The sequence below is a fragment of the Ornithorhynchus anatinus genome, chromosome 18, assembly GCF_004115215.2.
Source record: "Ornithorhynchus anatinus isolate Pmale09 chromosome 18, mOrnAna1.pri.v4, whole genome shotgun sequence".
Taxonomy (NCBI): Eukaryota; Metazoa; Chordata; class Mammalia; order Monotremata; family Ornithorhynchidae; genus Ornithorhynchus; species Ornithorhynchus anatinus.
Genome location: NC_041745.1, coordinates 2,361,175 through 2,382,791, shown reverse-complemented (window position 1 = coordinate 2,382,791; position 21,617 = coordinate 2,361,175). Strand labels below are relative to the sequence as shown.

Sequence of the window (21,617 nt, the reverse complement as noted above, 5' to 3'; positions counted from 1 at the left end):
TTATCGGAGAAGCAGCTTGGGCTAGTAGGAAGAGTAGGGGCCTGGAAGTCACAAGGTCTGGGCTCTAATCCCAGTTCTGCCAATTGTTGCGGTGTGGCCTTGGGCAAGTCATTTTTCTGTGCCTCAGTTCCCTTATGTGCAAAATGGGGATTCAGTGCCTGTTGTCCGACTAAGTTAGACTGCATACCCTATAAGGGACCTGATTATATTGTATCTATCCCAGTGCTTAGTACAATGCTTGACACTTAGTAAGCACTTAATGCCAAAATTATTATGTGGTGGTTGACCACCATGCCCTTTATCTACAGTCCTTTGGGTCTAGGGGAGAGTGGTATCATGACCCTCCACATTGAGCGTTGGGTTGTGTGAAAAAAATATATATTTTTGTGTTTGCAAGAAATTGGGAAAAGTGATTAAAATTCAGGTCTCCTGACTTCCAAGCCTAGTGGATAGAGCATGGAAGTTGGATCCAGAGGACCTGGATTCTAATCCAGACTTTGCCACTTTCTTGCCATGTGACCTGGGCAAGTCACTTAACTTCTCTGGGACTCAGTTTCCTCATTTATTCTCCCTCCTTAGACTGTGAGCCCCAAGTGGGACAAGAACTGTGTCTGACCCGAGTACCTTGTATCTTTGCCAGTGCTTCATATAGTGCTTGGCACATATAAGCACTTAACAAAAATCATCATCATTTTCATATTCCTGTTTTGAATTTTTTAATTTTTGAAAAAATATGGGGTGAAATTTGTATCCCATCACTAGGAGGATGTGGGGTGCAGGAACCTGGCCACCAGCACCTACTGCTAACCACCTGGGAAGCAGCATGGCCTAGTGGAAAGAGCACAGGCCTGGGAATCAGAGGACCTGGATTCTAATCCTGCTCCACCACGCGTCAGCTGTGTGACCTTGTACAAGACACTTCACTGGGCCTCAGTTCCCTCATCTGTAAAATGGGGATTAAGAGTGTGAGCCCCAGGTGAGACATGGACTATGCCTGACCCGATTATCTTGTATCTATCCCAGGGCTTAGTAAGGGGCCTGTGACATAATAAGCACTTAACAAATAACATTTTTAAAAAATCAGGCATCACTTAGGTACGAATCAATTGATGGTTCTCTAGACTGTAAGTTTGTTGTGGGCAAGGAATGTCGCATTTTATTGTTGTAATAATAATAATGGTGGTATTCGTTAAGCACTTACTATGTGCAAAGCACTGTTCTAAGTGCTGGGGGATACAAGGTGATCAGGTTGTCCCACGTAGGGCTCGTTCTTAATCCTCATTTTACAGATGAGGAAACTGAGGCCCAGAGAAGTTAAATAACTTTCCCCAAGTCACACAGCTGGCAAGCGGCAGAGCCGGGATTAATAATGTTGGTATTTAATAATGTTGGTATTTGTTAAGCGCTTACTATGTGCCGAGCACTGTTCTAAGCGCTGGGGTAGACACAGGGGAATCAGGTTGTCCCACGTGGGGCTCACAGTCTTAATCCCCATTTTACAGATGAGGGAACTGAGGCACCGAGAAGTTAAGTGACTTGCCCAAAGTCACACAGCTGACAAGTGGCCGAGCCGGGATTTGAACCCATGACCTCTGACTCCAAAGCCCGGGCTCTTTCCACTGAGCCACGCTGCTCCTCTAACCCATGACCTCTGCCACTTCCCCAAGCGACTAGCACAGTGCTGTGCACAAAGTAAGCGCACAATTCGAATGAATGGCTTTAAATTGAGCGCTTGCTGTGTGCAGAGCACTGTTCAAAGAGCTGTGAAGCCTATTGAGACTGTAAGCCCCACGTGGGACAGGGCCTGGGACCATCCCCATTTGCTTGCATCCACCCCAGCGCTTAGCAAAGTGCCCAGCACGTAATCAGCCCTTAACAAACGCCACAATTAGTCTTTATTATTGATTCCTGCCCTCGGGCTGGAGAAAGGCCCCCGCACCACCGAGACTGCGGCCTAGAGCGCCCCGCGGCGGCGGCCCGGGCCCGCGATGCACTATGGGATAGCTGGAGGCGTCCCCCACGCCGGCCACGGAGGGAGCATAGAGTTTGGCGGGGCTAGAGCGGCCCCATGGGCGGCGGAGCGGGGTAGTGTGGGACGGCGGAGGCCTAGCTCCCGCCCACTAAGGACCGATCGATGGGCCTGGGGGGGGGGGACTGAGCTCCTTCGGTCCTATTTATTGAGCGCTTACTGGGTGCAGAGCACTGTACTAAGCGCTTGGAAAGTGCAGTTGGGCTCGGTGAGTGGGCCAAGGAGACCCTCATCGGCCCCCGGGGTTGGTAGGGGGGTCTGATGAGCCTTCACTCCCTCTTGGAGGGCTGCAGGGAACAGTGCTTGGCACAGAGTAAGCGCTTAGCAGCGTGGCTTAGTGGCGAGAGCCCGGGTTTGAGAGTCAGAGGTTGGGGGTTCTAATCCCACCCCGCCACCTATCAGCTGTGTGGCTTTGGGCAAGTCGCTTCACTTCTCTGTGCCTGTTACCTCCTCTGGAAAATGGGGATTAAAAGTGTGAGCCCCTCCCCGTGGGACAGTCTGATTATCTTGTATCCACCCCAGCGCTTAAAACAGTGCTTGGCACCTAGCGCTTGACAAATACCGTCATTATTATTAACAGAGAGCATCATTATTAATAATAATGTTGGTAGTTAAGCGCTTACTATGTGCAGCGCACTGTTCTAAGCGCTGGGGGAGATACAGGGTCATCAGGTTGTCCCACGTGAGGCTCAGTCTTAATCCCCATTTTACAGATGAGGTCACTGAGGCCCAGTGAAGTGACTTGCCCACAGTCACACAGCTGACAAGTGGCAGAGCTGGGATTCGAACCCATGACCTCTGACTCCCAAGAACGGGGTCTTTTAAGGCCTCCCACCCTTCCGGCTCCTGCTTATCTTGCAGATTAGGGGGGCAGAAGTGGTGGTGGTGGGGGGTTAGGGCGGGGGTCCAGGGAGGAGGAGGAGGAAGTAAGAGGAGAGCAGCGAATCCGGTCTTTTTCACTGACTATCTCCTCCTCCTCCCCCCTTTCCCCTCCTCTTCCTCCCTCCCCCAGCAAGTGAGGAACCAGTTCCCAACCAGTTCCTCTGAACGGTGGGTAGCCACCCTTCCCCTGCCGCCCCCTCCCTACTAGAAAAGCCCTTCCACCCTGTAGGGTGGGCTGCTGTCGGAGCTCAGAGCAGGAGAAGGAAGATCAGGAGGAGGAGATAAAGAAACCAAGTAGACTACAGTGCAGAGAGAGGCTGACCCGATCAGTTGCTCAAGTTTAGGTGAGTAATAATAATAATGTGGGTGTTAAGCGCTTACTATGTTCTAAGCGCGGGGATAGGTAAAAGGAAATCAGGTTGACCCACGTGAGGCTCCCTCTTAATCCCCATTTTACAGGTGAGGTAGTTGAGACACAGAGAAGTTCAGCGGCTTGCCCGAATTCATACAGCTGCCAAGGAGCGGAGGCGGGATTAGAACCCATGTCCTCTGACTCCCAAGCCCGGGCTCTTGCCACTAATCCACGCTGCTTCTCAGAGTACAATTCACAGGTACAAAACACTATGTTGATGGGGAGAGAGCACCCCAGAAGGTGTCTGAGGGGCAAACGGCTGAGCCCTGTTAGATAACTGACCGCATTTAATAATAATGTTGGTATTTAAGCACTTACTAGGTGCAGAGCACTGTTCTAAGCGCATTTGTAGTAGGAGTAGAGGCACGGGCTGGAATTTCTCTTTTTTCCTCTTGTACAACCCTCTAAGCCCTAAGCTCCTTGTGTATACCGACTCTGTGAACTCTCCCAAGCTCTGTTCCTAATTGCTCAATAAATACCAGTGGGTTTTTTTCCCCCACCTTTGGGCACGGGCTAGAAAGAGGGCATTAGGTGTATTTTACAAGTCTTTCATTTATTAAAGTACTTTGTCCTTGCCTTCAGGTCCAGAGGGGTCTGTATTCAAGGTGAGGAATAATAATTCTGATACTTGCTAAGTGTTTACTGTGTGTCAAGAGCTGGATAGGTACAAGGTAGGTTGAGCACAGTCCTTGTCCCATACGGAACTCGCAGTTTAAGTAGCGGGTGTAGGATTTAATCTCCCTTTTACAAATGAGGAAACTGAGGCCCAGAGAAGTGAAGCAATTTGCCCAAGGTCACACAGCAGACAAGAGGCGGAGTTGGAATTAGAACCCAGATTCTCTGTCTCCCAGGAGAGGGAGAAAGGATTGTCTCTTATCTCCTGCTTTGAGTGGCTAAAGATTGGCCTTTGCACCCAAGAAAAGAAAACCAAAAAAGCTAGTGGGATTTAGAAGTGAGGAGGGGAACACTGGATTGAGTCGTCATGCCCCTCTACCCCCGAGTTCGAATCCTGTGTATTGAGCAGCCCCTTGCCTTTGGTTGCTGGCTAGTCTTGTCTTGACGAGTACTCTCTCTGTTAAGTGATCAATGGTATTTATTGAACGCTTGTTGTGTGCCGAGAACTGTACAAAGCACTTGGGGAAAGTACAAAGCAACAGAATTGGTAGACGTGATCCCTGCCCATAAAGAGGTTAAAATCTACGGGGAGAGAAAGATGTTAAAATGAATTACACATTAAGGGAAGAGCGTGTAAAGATATTTATGTAATAAGACCTGTGGGGCTGGGGTGAGTATCAAAGTATGGAAGGGGTACAGGGGCAGGGCATAGTCCTCACAGTGGGAGGGCAGATAGAAGTGAGGGCTTAGCAGGGAAGGCCTCTCAGAGGAGACTTGATTTCACTTCACCCCGGCTCCTCCCATCTTCAGAGCCCATCTGGAATCGCATCTCCTCCAGGAGGCCTTCTGCGATTAATTTCTAACATCCCCTGCTAGTATTCCCCCAGCTGCTCATTCAGCACTTCTGTGCCTACTGAGCATTTAATTATTCACAGCCTCCTGAAGCGCTCTCGAACATTTCTTACAGTTGGGCTACCCTGCCTCCGCTTTGGACCGCTCCGACCCAAGGCAACAAAGTAGGGGGCAGGGCCCAGTGAGGGAGCATGGGGAGGGTTAATGTGTAGACATTTCACCCTTAAATCACTCATTCAGTCACATTTTTTGAGCGCTTACTGTGTGCAAAGCAGTGTACTAAGCGCTTGGGAGAGAACAATATAACAATAAACAAGAAATCCCCCCATCACTGTCCTTGCCGTTTCCCGGCCCCTCCCGAAGGGACTCTAGACGTTCCCTACAGCATGGTCTAGTGGATAGAGCACGGGCCTGGGAGTCAGAGGACATGGATTTTACTCCTGTCTCCACCACTTGTCTGCTGTGTGACCTTGGGCCAGTCACCTTACTTCTTTGTGCCTCAGTTACCTTATTGGTAAAATGGGGATTAAAGCCATGAGCCCCATGAGGGACAGGGACTGTGTCCAACCTGATTTTCTTGTGTCCCCCCGCCACCCCCCCCAAGTGCTTAGTACAGTGCCTGGCACATAGCACTTAAATACCAGAATTATTACCCCTGCACTCCCTACCAAGTGGGACCCAGTATCTCAGTGGCATTTATTGAGCTTCTGCTAAGTGCTAGGCACTGTCCTAAACTCTTGGGAGAAGACAGCAGTAGCAGTAAACATATTCCTTTCCCACAAGAAGCTTACAATCTGAGACCAAAAGAGCCGCCGAGGGGAGGAAAGGCAACTGGCCGGATGCCAGTGACCAGTCTCCCTGCCGCCACCGTGCTGCCTGGAGCACCCTCTCTAGCTGGATTGGGCTGCCAGAGCGGGAGACCCATGGGAGGCTTGGAGCAGTCGCCCTTGAGCTATTCGGTCTCAGGGCTCTCGCCGGGAACCCAGCCTGGAATCTGAGGAAAGCGGCTGAACCAGCAGTTGGACGCCGACCCACTCCAAAGCGTGTCCTGCAACCTGATTTCCTTCCAAGAGCCAATGCCGGCACTTCCAGTCTGTCCCTTCTGGGAATCCCAGCCCCAGGCCCGGGTTTCCCTCCCAACCTGTTGGAACCCGAGAATGGTCTTCAGATTTCAGTGGGAAAGGTAGAAGCATTCTTCTCCTCTCCCTGCACTTACCATTCCTTTCTTCTTTTCTTCACCCTCCTGCACCCTCAGAGAGTGAAATTTCAGACCTTCCATTGTGGCAAAGAGCCCCAGAGAAGCTGCAGGAAGCAGGAATAACTAACAAGTAGTTGATCTCTCCTTCCTCTGCAAGTTTGGGGAGCCCTGTGGGATACCCCAAGCCACCTCCCTGCCTTCCAACAGGGACCATTCTCCCCCACCCTAGGCAACTCTCCCTGGGTAGGCAAGAATCCATTGTTGTCAAGTTGGGTGAGGTGTTTATGAGGTGTCTACTGTGTGCTAAGCACTTAAGTAATAATTATTATATTAAGTGCGACTCCACGCAAACAAGATGGATTGGTCCCCACACTTATCCCCCGTCTTTCACAGGCCTACAATAACGATTCCCTTCTTGCCTTAGGCTCTCTGCTTCCCCAGCGAGCCCTCCCTTCTCCTGCTGCTGTGCTGCAGACCGCGATGGCATCAGCAAGTGAAGTTACCATCCTCCATACGGGCCAGAAGATGCCGCTTCTTGGGCTGGGCACCTGGAAGAGTGAAGCTGGGCAGGTGAGGGGCAGTAGGAGGGGCCCCTTTGGGTGGGAGAGTCACTCCAACCTGCAGGAATATTCTGGCCCAGGTCCCACGGTTCATTCATTCATTTAGTCATATTCATTGAGCGCTTACTGTGTGCAAAACACTGTGGGAAGCGCTTTTAGCACTCGTAGTCTTGGAGGTGAGGTGGGTCTCCTTCAGTCTGCTTCTCTCTGGGCTTCCTCAGGCCTGTGGGGAGCCGTAGCACCTAGGCTTATTGCTAATAATAATACTAATAGTGTTAAGCGCGTAGTATGTGTTAAACACTGTTCTAACTGCTGGAGTAGATGCGCGTTCATCAGGTCGGACGCAGTTCCCGTTCCTCAGGGGGCTCACGATGGAAGTAGGGAGAGCAGGGATTGGACCCCCATTTTACAGATGAGGAAACTGAGGCACAGAGAAGCAAAGTGATTTGCCCAAGATCTCACACAGTAGACAAGGTGCAGAGCCGGGATAAGAACCCAGGTCCTCTGGTTCCCAGGCCAATAATGGGGACCATAGGCTGTGCCCATAAATGCCCCCAAAACAAGCAGAGGTCCCCGTGGAAGCCCATGCCTGCCGCCCACCGGTCGGGGCTCTGCCTCGTACTCCCAGGCCCTGCTGGGACTACAAGTCCAAGGAGCCTGTAACGACTCCGTGCGGGCGTGGTTCACCCGATAGGCACCAAAAGAGAGCTTGGGCCGAGTCTGATGCTAGGTTCCGTTCTGCCCCTCCCCAGTGGGGTGAGCCACCGGGCTGAGTGGGCTCCCAATTTCTAGCCCCTCAAGGGAGCTGTGTTCCAAGGTCTCTTTGCTGGTCCCTGGGGACCCTGGGCCTCTCACTCGGGGTTCTGGAGAGGGAGCTAAAGAAGCTGCTGAGCAGCTGAGGTCAGAGAGACCCCTTCCTCCCCGACCACAGCAAGGCATGGCAGTCAATCAGTCAGTAAGTGTCTTCTGACCCCCTTCCAGGTGCAGGGCATGTTTGGGGAAAATACACAGAATTAGCCGGCACGAGCCCTGCCGTCAATCTGCTCACCCTCCAGTGGGGAGGCAGACACTAACACCAGAGGAAAAAGGAAAAGTAGATATGGACGTGAATTATCAATCAATCAGTGGTATTTATTGAGCATTTACTATGTGCAGAACACTGTACTAAGTTCTTGGGAGAGTACATTACAACAGAAATAGCAGACACCTTCCCCGCCCATAATGAGCTGACAGTCTGGAGGTATATTGCTTATATTTAGTCCTCAAATAATCGAGCATGTAAGATATAGGGTTTGTAAGATAGGTATGTACCTTTAGACTAAGCTCACTGTGGGCAGGGAACGTGCCAACCAACTCTGTTAGGTTGTATTCTTCCAGTGTTTAGTACAGTGCGCTGCACACAGGGCTCAGTAAATGTGACCGATTGATACCCAAGTGTTTTGGATGGTTGTGAGTCACCGGTGCTTAGATGGATTCCCCCCATTCCTGTCCTCTTCCCTCCTTTTCTCCCCTTTCTCCAGCCTACTCCAGTCTGGCTGGCAAGGTGCATGCCGTGTTGGCTAGGAGCAGGTGGTGACCACCTGGGCCTAGGCTCCAGAGAGGCAAGCCGGATTAAGCCAGAAACTGGGGCAGACAATGGGGTCGGGCCCCCACTGTCATTGTGGGGTTTCGGCCGGGCCCGGGCCTCAAGGAGAGGGCACAGTTGGACCAGTCAGTTAGTTGTATTTATTGAGTGTTTACTGTGTGCAGAGCACTGTACTAAGCGCTGGGAGCATCAGGCAGAGGCACGGCCTCCCCGAAGCCCCCTGCCTGGCACCTGGTCCTTCAAGCCTCTCTGGTCTCTGGGATGGTGCCTCAGAGCTTGGCCTTGCGAAGGCCCCAGGCAGTAAAAGAGATGTCCTTGGTATGTCTGAAGCCCTTCAGCCTGGGGTTTAGCATTTCTAAAACTGAGTGGGCTATCCAAGCCCCCTGCCGTGATTAACTCGGGTCCTCCTGAGGCTGAGTGCCCTTCTTCCCCATCTCCCTAAGCTATCTTGGGGGAAACTGAGGCAGCATGGCCTAACAGAAAGACTCCAGGCCAAGAAGTCAGAAGGAACAGGGTTCTAATTATGGCCCTGCCACTTGTCTGCTGTGTGACTTGGGGCACATCACTTCACTTCTGTGCCTCAGTTGCCTCATCTGTAAAATGGGGATCGAGACTGAGCTGTATGTAGGACAGGGCCTGTGTCCAACCTGATTAGTTTGTAACTCTCCCGGCGCTCCACATAGTGCCTGGCACATATTATGTGCTTGACAAATACCATTTTTTTTAAAAAAAAAAAGGCGGTGTGAGGTTAAGGCCAGCCCTCAAAGAGTCCTGGAAACACATTTGGCTGTGAAAAGTCCCCTCGGCTTGCAGTTTTGTGAGAACCATTCACGAGGCCTGTCTCCATCCTTGACTTTCTTCCTCCTCTTCCTCCTCTTCCTCCTGCCCCCCATCTCTCATGTCCATGAGTCAGAGGATACTGCCCGGGTTCTGTGATTCAGAGGCAAGTGAGCTGGGGAGAGGAGTGGGGATGGTGCCCTGTAACCCTTCTCCCCAGGTCAGGATGAGAAGGTTGGGGTGGTCAGCCATGGTCAGGTCTCATGGGGTCCAGGGGAAATCTGGCCCCTGATTGCTGAAACCCCATCCCACTTTCCTGCTGCAGGGAGGGGATCTTATAGGGGTGTCCTGGGGCTGCCCAATTAATGGTTATTTATTGAGTGCTTACTGTGTGCAGAGCTCTGTATTAAGCACTTGGGAGAGAACAATATAATAGAGTTGATAGACACTTTCCCTCCACAAAGGAGCTTACAATCTAGAGCATACAGGCTTTTTTTGAGGGGGGCGGGGGCGGGGAGTTAGCAAAGTCCAGGGCCCCAGCCCGGTTAACTCCATTTTGTCCTCCCCGACTTTGACAGGTGAAGGCGGCCATTCAATATGCCCTCAGCGTCGGATACCGCCACATCGACTGCGCTGCCATCTACGGCAACGAGGTGGAGATCGGAGAGGCCTTGAAGGAGAGCGTTGGGCCAGGAAAGGTGAGGGCTCGGCTGGGTGGCTCCCCGCGGGGGGAGTCTGGCTGGAGTGGGAGCCCAGGGCTCCAGGGTCCAGTCCCTGCCCTTCTGGACTCCCAGGGGCCACAGCTGGAGAAGGGAAGAGAAATGCAATTCGGTCGGTCCCTGTTTCCGCTGCGGCTCCATCTGCACCCTCATCCGGCTCTGCTTTCGCCCCGGGAGCTGGGGAGTCCCCGGGTCTCGCCTCGGGCTCCAGGAGTCAGTCCCCGACAGCATCTCCCCTCCCCCGCACCAGCCCATACCGAGGGAGGAGCTGTTCGTGACGTCCAAGCTGTGGAACACCAAGCACCATCCCGAGGATGTAGAGCCGGCCCTCAGGAAGACCCTTGGCGACCTGCAGCTGGACTACCTGGATCTGTACCTGATTCACTGGCCCCATGGCTTCGAGTAAGGACTTGCGGCGACGGGGGGTCTGGACAGGGAGAGCCTTGTCCCCTCCCCTCCCCACCTGCTCTCCTGCTGCCCAGCGTCTGCCTCCATGCCGGAGGCTTTTAGCAGTAAGCCCAAAAGGAGGGGACGATGACGGTATTTGTTGAGCACTTACTATGTGTCGAGCATTGATCTAAGCGCTGGGGAAGGTACAGACTAATCATGTTGGACACAGTCCCACTTGGAACTCCCAGTCTTCATCCCCATTTTACAGGTGAGGGAACCGAGGCACAGTGAAGTGACTTGTCTAAGGTCACACAGTAGGCAAGTGGTGGAGACGGGATTAGAATCCAGGTCTTAACCCAGGGATAGGGGCAGGAGGGCAAGGAGACTGGGAGGGTTTGTGTACTCTCCACAGAGAACCCCATCCGCAGGGTTTGGGCCGGTTCCAGTTTACCAGGATCAGGGCCCTTCAAGCAGGAGACTGCCCAGCCCGGGCTGACTCACTTGGGTAATATTTACTGAGCACCTACTGTGTGCAGAGCACTGGACTAAGTGCTTATATCCTGCTTTGTGCACTACCCAGGCCCCAGGGGGCTGAGTCCCATGGGCCAGGCTGAGCCCTGAAGCCACCCCTGGCCACCCACCCCGCCGACCCCCTCCCGATCCTGGCAGCTTTGGACACGTGGATGTTCGGGGCGGGAAAGTTGAGCGTTTACCTCCCTCTGCCGGCAAAGCCACCTACTTCCGGAGCAAAAGCTGGAAGTGAAACTATTGCAGGATGTGAGAGAGAGTGTGAGAGACAGAGAGAGAAAGTGTCTTAGTGTTTGTTCGCGTGTGTACATGCGCTGACTCTGGGCAGGCTCTCCATCCAGCTTTGGAGCTAGTGGTGGGGAAGGGGGAAATCTTGGGCCTCTCTGCCCATCCCCAACTCTCCCCAAGTGAGTTCCCCGCCCCTGCTTCCTCTGCCGCACATAATTCCTCCCAGGCCTGGAGTCTCGTCGGTGCCGGGGGATTCCCAGGGCCTGACTCAAAGCAGGATGGGAGAGCTGAGGAGGCTGGGAAGGCGAGCTCGAGGGCCAGCTGCCCTGTCCTTGGGCCATCAGGTTGTGGTAGCCTGATTCATCCCGGGGACACCCCTTCTGCCCTGGAGGTGCCCTGGGGCTGATCCCTACCTCTCTTGGCTCCCTGTCTCCCATGGAGATGTAGACCCTGGGGCCAGGGGTGTCTGGGGGTGCCCCACCCCTGGCGAGCATGTCCGGCGGGTGTTGCCCCCACAGGCGGGGAGACAACCCCTTCCCCAGGAACCCCGATGGGACGATGCGCTACGACTTCACTGACTACAAGGAGACCTGGAAAGCCCTGGAGCCGCTGGTGGGGAAGGGGCTGGTCCGGGCCCTTGGGCTCTCCAACTTCAGCAGCCGCCAGATTGACGACGTGCTCAGCGTGGCCACCGTCCAGCCCGCCGTGCTGCAGGTGAGGGGACGGAGCAGCTCAGGCTGCCCGGGGGCACCTGCCCCGCTGCTCCCCTCCCAGCTGGGTCCGCTCCCCCTGCACAGATGGGGCTGGGTTGGTGCGGCCTCTGGAATGGGCCCGGGGTGCCCCCCCATCCTCCTGACCCCGAGTTCTCGGCCCAGGTGGAGTGTCACCCGTACCTGGCTCAGAACGAGCTGATAGGGCACTGCCGAGAGCGGGGGCTGGAGGTGATAGCCTACAGCCCACTGGGCTCTTCGAACCGTGACTGGCGCCTGCCGGAGGAACCCGCCCTCCTGGAAGATCCCACCGTCGTGGCCCTGGCCAGCAAGTATGGCAGGTCTCCGGCACAGATCCTGCTCAGGTACTGTGGCCGGGGGCTTCCAAGGCTTCCCTCTTGGCAGATTGGAAGTTCCTTGGGGGCAGGGGACATGTCTTGTGTTTCCCCTTAATAACAATAATAATAATTATGATATTTATTAAGCACTTACTATGTACTAGGCACTATTCTAAGCACTGGGCTGGATACAAGCAAGTCGGGTTGGACACCGTCCCTGTCCCCCATAGGGCTAACTATCTCATTCCCCATTTTACAGGTAAGGTAACTGAGGCACAGAGAAGTAAAGTGACCTGCCCAAGGTCACAGAGCACACACGTGGCGGATCTGGGATTAGAATCCATGACCTCCTGACCCCCAGGCCCGTGCCCTATCCACTACACCATGCTGTTTTTTCTAACGCTTAGGACGATGCCTTTTCCTCAGTGAGCACTCGATAAAGACCATCACTGTTACAAATAATTGTGGCATTTACTGAACACTCGGGCCTGGGAGTCAGAAGGACCTGGGTTTTAATCCCGGTTCTGCCACGTGTCTGCTCCGTGACCTTGGGCAAGCACTTCGCTTCTCTGGGCCTCAGTTCCCTCATCTGCAAAATAGGGATTAAGACTGTGAGCCCCATGTGGGACAGGGACTGTTTCCACCCTGATTAACCTGATTAACCCCAGCACTTAGAACAGTGCTTGGCACATAGGAAGCACTTCACAAATACCATAATAATACTTAGCAAGAGTAGTACTATGTGGTGAGCACTGAGGTAGGTAAAAGGTAGAGTCTCTGTCCCACAAGGGGTTCACAGTTTGAGGCAGACTGGGTATTTCACCCCCTTTTTACAGATGAGGAAACTGAGGCCCAGGGAGGTTAAGTGACTTGCCCAAGGTCACGCAGCAGGCCAGGGCCCGTACGGAGACTAGAACCTCACTGCTCTTTCCACTAGGTCGTGTTTGGAACCCCTGGCCTTTCAGAAGCTGCCCCGGGGAGGGGAAGGGAGGGCCGACTGGGGAGGGACTGGCTCACGGGACCCATCGCCGCCATGTCTCTGGACGGGATGTGAGCGCGAGGCCTTGCAAAAGTCACCCTCTCCCAACCTCTGAGTCCCCCAGCGCGACGGCCCCCGGAGTGGAGTGTTGGCTTTGGGGGAGGGAGGGATGCTACCTGTGGGTCACTGACCTCTGCCCCCCGTCGGTCCCCGGCTCCTCCCAGATGGCAGGTGCAGCGGAAAGTGATCTGCATCCCCAAGAGCGTCACGCCTTCTCGCATCCTGGAGAACATTCAGGTGACCTCACCCTTCCTTCCAGCTCCCCGGGACCCCTGCCCCATCCTGCATACCTAGTGCGAGGCTACAAGGTGTCAGGGTTGGGGTGGGGGGCTGCTTTGAGCCTCAAGGTCCTGGGTTGAATCAAGGGGCAGGAGGAAGAGGGGGGACAGGGTACTTGCTCTCTCAGAGTGGGTGAATTAAGTCCTATCTTTCTCTCCAGCTGTTTGATTTCAGCCTGACCCCCGAGGAGATGAAGCAGATGGCGGCTCTGAACAAGAACTGGCGCTACATTGTGCCCATGATTACGGTGAGTGTCCTGGCCCGGCGCCTCCGCCCAGGCCTGCGACGGGGGGGACGGGGAGATCTGAGGCTGGGCGTCCTGTCCCCCTGTGGCTCCAGCCTCCTCGGGGAGAGCCCCCACCCAGGGCCCACGCCAACGGCTCAAAGGTTTTCCCAAACATTGGCGCGGGCCTGGGCCGGGAGCGGGACCCCTGAGTCTCCTTATCCCCTTCTTACTGAGCCAACAGCTTCCCCCTGACCGTCTGTCTCCCTGCCTGTGTGTCTGTCTCTCCCAGGTGGACGGGAAGCGCATCCCGAGGGACGCGGGCCACCCCTTCTACCCCTTCAATGACCCTTACTGACACCTCAGCAGGTCTCCCTCCGCCCACCCTGCCGCCCGGTGATTGTCCTCCTCGGGTTCTGCCAGGGGAGATGAAGCCAATAAAATCATTGGATTTCGAGACCCAGTTGTAGCAATAGTGTTACTGGAACATCTGTTGGGTGCAACACACTGTTCTAAGCCCTCGGCCCTTTCCCGTCTGTCTGGAATGCAGACTCCTGGCTGGAAGGTGGTAGGGGGAGGAGGATGCCCAGCCTCTGTCTCACAGGCAGAAGGTGGGCTCTGAGTCTATCCTCTTCCTCACTTCCTTCTACCGTTTTCCCCACTGTGAAGCGGGGAAGATGGGAAGCATCTGGAGAAAAGCTTTTGCCCTTGTTAATTCCCAAAGAGGAGAGGGGTTGTCGCTCCACTTTTCCAGACAGGTAAACTACGTCCCTCAGAGAACCCGGGGCCTAACGCTGGAGGGAACCCAGGATGAGAACCTGAAGCCCTGGGGGTTGTGGGGCTCGTGAGGAGACTGGGTGAGGCAGAAAGGAGAGGAACGCCTCTCGGGCCTGGACCCCGTGGCCGGGCCTGAGCAGAGCCCTAGGGCGGGACCGAGTCCGGACCTGACCCCAGTGGCTCGCGGCTCGTCCACGCTCTGTGCCACGGTTGTCCCCGGGCACCGGTGGGAGGTTCGTGGACTTCCACGGGGGCGGGATGTATCTGCACACGGGTGGATGAGGCCCAGCGCTCGTCACAAGGCCAGGACTCCCAACCTAAGCGCCGGTCACCTTTCGTTGACCTGGTGGCCAGGCCCGCTGGAGTCTCTGGTCTCCCCGGACGGGGGCAGGGATCATGAAGGGGATCGCTACCCTCACGTGGCCACGGTGAGTATTAACTGCACAAAGTGTAGAACCATCAAATTCATGGAGCGCCTACTATGAATTCAATCGTAGATTATTAAAAATAATAATTGTTACTTGTTTATCTGAGTGCTGGGGTAGGTACAAGATAGGTTGGACACAGTCCCTGTCCCACATGGGGCTCACACTCTTAATCCCTATTTTGCAGATAAGCTAACTGAGGCCCCGTGAAGTGACTTGCCCAAGCGCTTACTGTGTGCAGAGCACTGTACTGAGCACTTAGGTGAATACAATGCAAGAATAAACACACACATTCCTTGTCTACTGCAGGCACAGCACTGTTTTAAGCACTTGCCAGAATACAATATAACACATTCCTTGCTCGAAATGAGTTTGCGGTCTAGAGGGAGAATTGAGGAGATTAGAACAGTGGCTGGCATATAGTAAGTGCTTAACAAATACCATTTTTTAAAAATAGGCCTTCTTCCAAAAGCCCTGGGGTTGGAGGGGAATTCAATCAGACAATAGTATTTATTGAGTGATATTTATTATTTAGATAGTACAGCTAGATATCGATAATCTACACCAGACTACTTGTTTTGTTCTGTTTTGCTTTGCTGTCTGTCTCCCCCGTTTAGACTGTGAGCCCGTTATTGGGCAGGGATGGTCTCTATCTGTTGCCGAATTGTACATTCCAAGCGCTTAGTACAGTGCTCTGCACATAATCAGCGCTCAATAAATACTATGGAATGAATTGAGTGCTTATGGTGTAAAGAGCACTCTACTGAACACTTGGAATAGTACATTATAGATAGGATCTCTGCCCTCAAAAAGCTCCCATACTGCTGGGGGAGTCAGGCACCCAGCTATTAGAGAAGCAGCATGGCTCAGTGAAAAGAACCCGGGCTTGGGAGTCAGGAGTCATGGGTTCGAATGCCGGCTCTGCCACTTGTCAGCTGTGTGACTGTGGGCAAGTCACTTAACTTCTCTGTGCCTCAGTTCCCTCATCTGTAAAATGGGGATTAAGACTGTGAGCCACATGTGGGGCAACCTGATTACCCTGTATACCCCAGCGCTTAGAACAGTGCTCTGCACATAGTAAGCGCTTATCAAATACCAACATTATTATTATTTGGCCACCCCGCCTCCCCCACACTCCTTAGTGTATTTTCACTTCTCTTCCACCCGTCTGGCTCCGAGCAGGACCACAGATGAGACCCCAGAGCAGCCCACGTTGGCTTAGACGGGACAACTGCACCGATCTGGGCTCTCTCCACAACCAGCACCCCTTATCTGGAAGATTTCCTCACCCCCTGACTTCTCTTCCAGAGCCTCAGCAGCCATCTGCCCTGCTGCCTCTGTAGGACCAACTGTTCATGCGTCTTGCTCCCAGTCTCCCTTCTGCCCAGACTGGCTCAGAACAAGTCAGCTGAAAGAGACAACTCCTACTTTGGTTCCCTTTATCTTGCTTTGGTGTCGGACCAGTTTGTGCAGAGAGGCATGGGAGCTCCCTGAGGGGAGGGACTAGGTTTTTTTTCCTTCCAGGATACGTTACCAGAGTCTTGCACAGTGATCTGCCCCCCTGCAGGTGCTCGGTAAGTGATGGAGGAGGAGGTGGAGAGAGCCAGAAGAGGCCCCACACACCTTTCCAGCTGGGTCAGTGATCCGGTGTGGAATGTAATGGAACAAGGTGAAGAGTCGTTCTCTAGAACCTTTATTTAGCCAATTCAACAGTGGTATTTTTTGAGCATTTGCTGAGTGCAAAACACTGTCTGGAGTAGTAGGAAGAGCATCTGAGTTCCCACTGTACTAAGGGCTGGGTGAGAACAAACTAGAAAATGACTCATTCTCTGCCTTCCAGGAGCTTACGCTCTTAACTGGGGAGATGGGGATAAAAATGTTTCCTGAGAAATGAAAAAAAATGAGTAGAGATAGAATAGGTTAAGAGCTGTGGATGGGGTAAGTTCTAAGTGCTATGATAAGTAACAGATTCACCTTGTCTGCCAAAAGGAGCCTAAAATCCTCATTTTGAGAAGCAGTGTGGCCTAGTGGATAGAGCAGGGACCCGGGAGTCAGAAGGACCTGAGTTCCAGTCCCAGTTCCATCACTTGTCTGCTGTGTGCCCTTGGGCAAATCATTTTACTACTCTGTGCCTCAGTTACCTCAGCTGTAAAATGGGGATTAGGCAGAGAACCCCATGAGGGATGTGGACTGTCTCCCACTTGATTAGTTTCTATCTACCCCAGCGTTTAGTACAGTGCCTGGCACAAAGTAAGTACTAAACAAATACCATTATTAAAAAAAGTGGACCAATTGCTTCTAGACTGAATTGGGCACCCAAGTTTACCTTTGGGCTAGTACCAGTACCAGTCTGGAGCTGGTGGGGAACCCTCCTTGCTTTCTGGTTCTGGACTAGAGTCAAACTGATCGTTGGGTTCAAGTCAATTGCCATCTTCAATTCCATTTCACTTTGGTTCACAGGAGGCAAACTTGCATTTTGAGTGGGAGAGAGAAGAGAGATGGGGCTCTCGCCAGCTGGAGGTTGGGAGTAATAGGATTGGAAAAGTTAATCAGTTGTATTTACTGAGCACTTACTGTGGGCAGAGCGCTGTATTAAGGGCTTGGAGGGTACAGTGTAACGGAGTTGGTACACACATTCCCTGTCTACAAACCGCTTATAGTCTACAGTTAGCAGGTGGGGAAGAGCTCAGGCTTTTCAGGTGTCCCCCGAAACTCAGGTCTTGTCAGAGTGGGGATCAAGGAGTCTCCATTTTCAGCCCCCAAACTGCATGGGCGAAATCATCGGTTTCACCCCCCACCGGGAAATGGATAGGGGAGATCGCTGTGTTTGCCATGGCCTCTTCAATCGTACTTCATTCAGTCATATTTATTGAGTGCTTAGTGTGCAGAGCACTCTACTGAGCGCTTGGGAGAGTACAGGAGAACAACAAACGGACACATTCCTGCCCACAATGAGCTCACAGTCTTGAGGGGGAAACGGACATTAATATAAGTAAATAAATAGCTAGATTACAGATATATACAAAGGTGCTGTGAGGTTGCTGTGCTTGAGAAAAGGGCCATCTCCAAATAGTCTGCTTCCCCTTCCAAAATGAGATTCTTTTTCTGCACTTTGCACCTTTTCACTGACACTTTGCCCTCTGCTGTGTATCATTAGTGGCTTTTGGCAAATATTTTTCTGGACTTGGGTTGTTTCTTAGGTGTATGCCTTTAAGCCTTTTGGTAACTAGCACTAGTCAGTCAGTTGTATTTATCTCGAGGGCTTACTGTGTACAGAGCACTTTTTTAAGCGCTGGGGAGAGTTCAATAGGTAAATTGAGTATATTTCTCTTACTGGCATCGTTTTATCCAAGGGAGCAAAATTCAACACTGTACATATAGGACAATAGGTGTCAACTCCAAGGGAGTTTTGGGGACGAATGTTGCCCAGCAGCTTAGAGAAGCAGCTTGGCCTAGTGGATAGAGCAGCGGCCTGGGAGGCAGGAGGGCCTGGGTTCTAGTTCTGGCTCCACCACTTCTCTGCTGGGTGGCCTTAGAGAAGTCACTTTACTTCTCTGTGAAATTACCTTATCTGTTTAAAAATAACAGATTTGCTCGCTTGTATCTACCCTAGCGCTTAGTACAGCCCCTGGCATATGGTAAATGCTTAGATATCACAATTATTATATTTTTATGCCCAATTCCCAATCTTGCTCAGCCCAAGACAGTGTCCAACCAGGGCTACCAAGAACAAAATGGTGAGTTTCAGACCGGTTAACTCACTGAAGACCATACTCTCTAATGAAAGACTCACAGGGAACGTCACTGTTTATTGTTCCATTATACTTTCCCAAGTGCTTAGTACAGTGCTCTAGACACAGTAGGTGCTCAATAAATAGGATTGAATGAATGAAAAATGAGAGAGCAATGAGGCTTCGTGCAGAATGCCTGGGAGTGAGAGGAACTGGTTTCTAATCCCATCTTCGCCTCTAGTTTGCTGTGTGACCTTGGGCAAGTGACTTCTCTGTGCTTCAGTTCTCTCATCTACAAAATGAGGATTCAGTACCTGCTCTCCCCTACCTCACCCTGTGAGCTCCAGGTGGGGGCCTGATTATCTTGTATCCACCCCATCGCTTAGTACAGTACTTGACACATATTAAGTGCTTAAATACCACTATTATAATGAATAATAATAGAAACTGGCCCCTAGGCCAGGACTCTTCAAGGTAGTGTGTTGGGTGGGAGGAAATAGAGAGGCAGAGTGGCTTAGTGGAAAGAGCCCGGGCTTGGGAGGCAGAGGATGTGGGTTCTAATTCTGGCTCCTCCACTTGTCTGCTGGGTGACCTGGGGCAAGCCACTTCACTTCTCTGGGCTTCAGTTCCCTCCTCTGTAAAATGGGGATGAAGACTGTGAGCCCCACGTGGGACAAACTAACGACCTTGTATCTCCCCCAGCGCTTAAAACAGCGATTGGCACATAGAAAGCTCTTAATAAATACCGTTATTATTATTAAATGGGGTCGAAGGTGGCATTTAAAGGCCGAAGACGCTCCTTCCAAGGGCACGCGGCGGGAGCCAATGGGATGGCGCCCTGCCGTCGCGTCACTTGTTGCCAAGGCTCATCTTGCCCCTCCTGGGGCGGCCCCGCAGACCCACCACATTGCGGTGCTGCCAGGCGCTCACTACAGGGCTCTGTGCCCAGGAAGCGCTCAAGAAATACGACTGCTGGCTACAGATGCACTCTGCCTCCCCTCCCCATGACCCCGACCCTCTCCCCCCAACAGGATTTGTGCATATGTACACATTTATAGTTATAATTCTATTATTAATGATGTGTATATGTCTAAAATTCTATTTATAATGATGCTGCTAGACCTCTCCCTTTGCTCTCTCCCCCCCACAGCACTTGTGCATATATGTACACACTTATAGTTATAATTCTATTATTAATGATGTGTATATGTCAAATTCTATTTATAATGATGCTGCTAGACCTCTCCCTTTGCTCTCTCCCCCCCATAGCATTTGTGCATATATGTACACATTTATAGTTATAATTCCATTATTAACGATGCGTGTGTCTAAAATTCTATTTATAATGATGCTGCTAGACCTCTCCCTTTGCCCCCCCCCAGCACTTGTGCGTATATGCACACATAGTTATAATTCTATTATTAATGATGTGTATATGTCAAATTCTATTTGTAATGATGCTGCTAGACCTCTCCCTTTGCTCTCTCCCCCCCACAGCACTTCTGCGTATATGTACACATTTATAGTTATAATTCTATTATTAATGATGTGTACATGTCTAAAATTCTATTTATAATGATGCTGTGAGCCCTTTTGGGGTCAGGGGTGATCTCTCTCTGTTGCTGAATTGTACTTCCTAAGCGCTGAGTGCAGTAGGCGCTCGATAAATAGGATTGAATTCATTCAATTTATGGAGCGCTTACTCTGCAGAGCACTGTACTAAGCGCTGGAAATTGGGCAACAGAGAGAGACCACCCCTCCCAACAACGGGCTCACAATGAGATGTACATCACCTTGATTCTATTTGTTGCTATTGTTTTAACGAGATGTTCATCCCCTTGATTCTATTTATTGCTATTGTTTTTGTCTGTCTCCCCCGATTAGACTGTAAGGGACAGGGACTGGTGTGTATATGTACACATTTATAGTTATAATTCTATTATTAATGATGTATATATGTCTAAAATTCTATTTATAATGATGCTGCTAGCCCTCTCCCTTTGCACTCTCCCCACCACAGCACTTGTGCGTATACGTACACATTTATAGTTATAATTCTATTACTAATGATGTGTATATGTCTAAAATATTATTTATAATGATGCTGTGAGCCCTTCTGGGGGCAGGGACTGTCTCTCTCTGTTGCCGATTTGTTCATTCAATAGTATTTATTGAGCGCTTACTATGTGCGGAGCACTGTACTAAGCGCTTGGAATGGACAAATCGGTAACAGAGACAGTCCCTGCCCTTTGATGGGCTTACAGTCTAATCGGAGGAGACAGACGAGAACAATGGCAATAAATAGAATCAGTCTGTCCATTCCAAGCGCTTAGTCCAGCGCTCTGCACATAGTAAGTGCTCAATACATACTATTGAATGAATGAATAAGCGGGGGGCAGAGCAAAAAGAATGAAACAAAAACAAGACAGAATCATGATCATAAATAGAATGAAGGGGATGGTACACCCCATTAACAAAATACAGTCATAATAGGCGGGGAAGCAGCATGGCTCAGTGGAAAGAGCTTGGGCCCTGGAGTCAGGGGTCATGGGTTCGATTCCTGGCTCTGCCACTTGTCAGCTCTGTGACTGTGGGCAAGTCACTTCACTTCTCTGGGCCTCAGTGACCTCATCTGGAAAATGGGGATGAACCGTGAGCTTCATGTGGGACAACCTGATGACCCTCTCTCTCCCCCAGCGCTTAGAACAGTGCTCTGCACGTAGTAAGCGCTTAACAAATACCAACTTTTTTTTTTCCTCTGTGCCTCAGTTCCCTCATCTGTAAAATGGGGATTAACTGTGAGCCTCACATGCGGTAACCTAATTCCCCTATATCTCCCCCAGCGCTTAGAACAGTGCTCTGCACATAGTAAGCGCTTAACAAATACCAATATTACTATTATTATTATTAAATTATCTGGGTCTCAGTTCCCTCATCTGTAAAATGGGGATTAACTGGGAGCCTCACGTGGGACAATCTGATTCCCCTGTATCTCCCCCAGCGCTTAGAACAGTGCTCCGCACAGAATAAGCGCTTAACAAATGCCAATATTACTATTATTATTAAATTCTCTGGGCCTCAGTTCCCTCCTCTGTAAAATGGGGATTAACTGGGAGCCTCACATGGGACAACCTCATTCCCCTGTCTCTCCCCCAGCGCTTAGATCAGTGCTCTGCACATAGTAAGCGCTTAACAAACACCAACATTACTATTATTATTATTAAATTATCTGGGCCTCAGTTCCCTCCTCTGTAAAATGGGGATGAAGACTGGGAGCCTCCCGTGGGACCACCTGATGACCCTGGATCTCCCCCAGCGCT

General features: G+C 51.6%; 1 protein-coding gene across 2 annotated transcripts; it reads left to right on the top strand.

Moving 5' to 3' along the window:
• The first annotated feature begins 3,041 nt into the window (after positions 1-3,041).
• On the top strand, positions 3,042-13,823 carry AKR1A1 (aldo-keto reductase family 1 member A1). Of its 2 annotated transcripts, XM_001507930.4 has the most exons (10): positions 3,042-3,255; positions 3,906-3,928; positions 6,413-6,558; positions 9,489-9,608; positions 9,880-10,031; positions 11,294-11,489; positions 11,651-11,850; positions 13,027-13,099; positions 13,302-13,388; positions 13,657-13,823. In XM_001507930.4, exons 3-10 carry the CDS (start codon positions 6,469-6,471, stop codon positions 13,720-13,722), a joined length of 984 nt encoding a protein of 327 aa, XP_001507980.2. In that variant the 5' UTR covers positions 3,042-3,255; positions 3,906-3,928; positions 6,413-6,468; the 3' UTR covers positions 13,723-13,823. The 2 variants fall into 2 exon arrangements, with proteins under 2 accessions (XP_001507980.2, XP_007664545.2); XM_007666355.2 differs by lacking the exon at positions 3,906-3,928.
• Positions 13,824-21,617: the final 7,794 nt, after the last annotated feature.

Coding starts and splice junctions, on each gene's coding strand:
- AKR1A1 (XM_007666355.2), top strand. CDS start 6,469: ATGGCATCAGCAAGTGAAGTTACCATCCTCCATACGGGCCAGAAGATG. Junction 9,609..9,879: donor AGAGCGTTGGGCCAGGAAAG/GTGAGGGCTCGG, acceptor CCCCCGCACCAG/CCCATACCGAGGGAGGAGCT. Junction 13,389..13,656: donor ACATTGTGCCCATGATTACG/GTGAGTGTCCTG, acceptor TGTCTCTCCCAG/GTGGACGGGAAGCGCATCCC.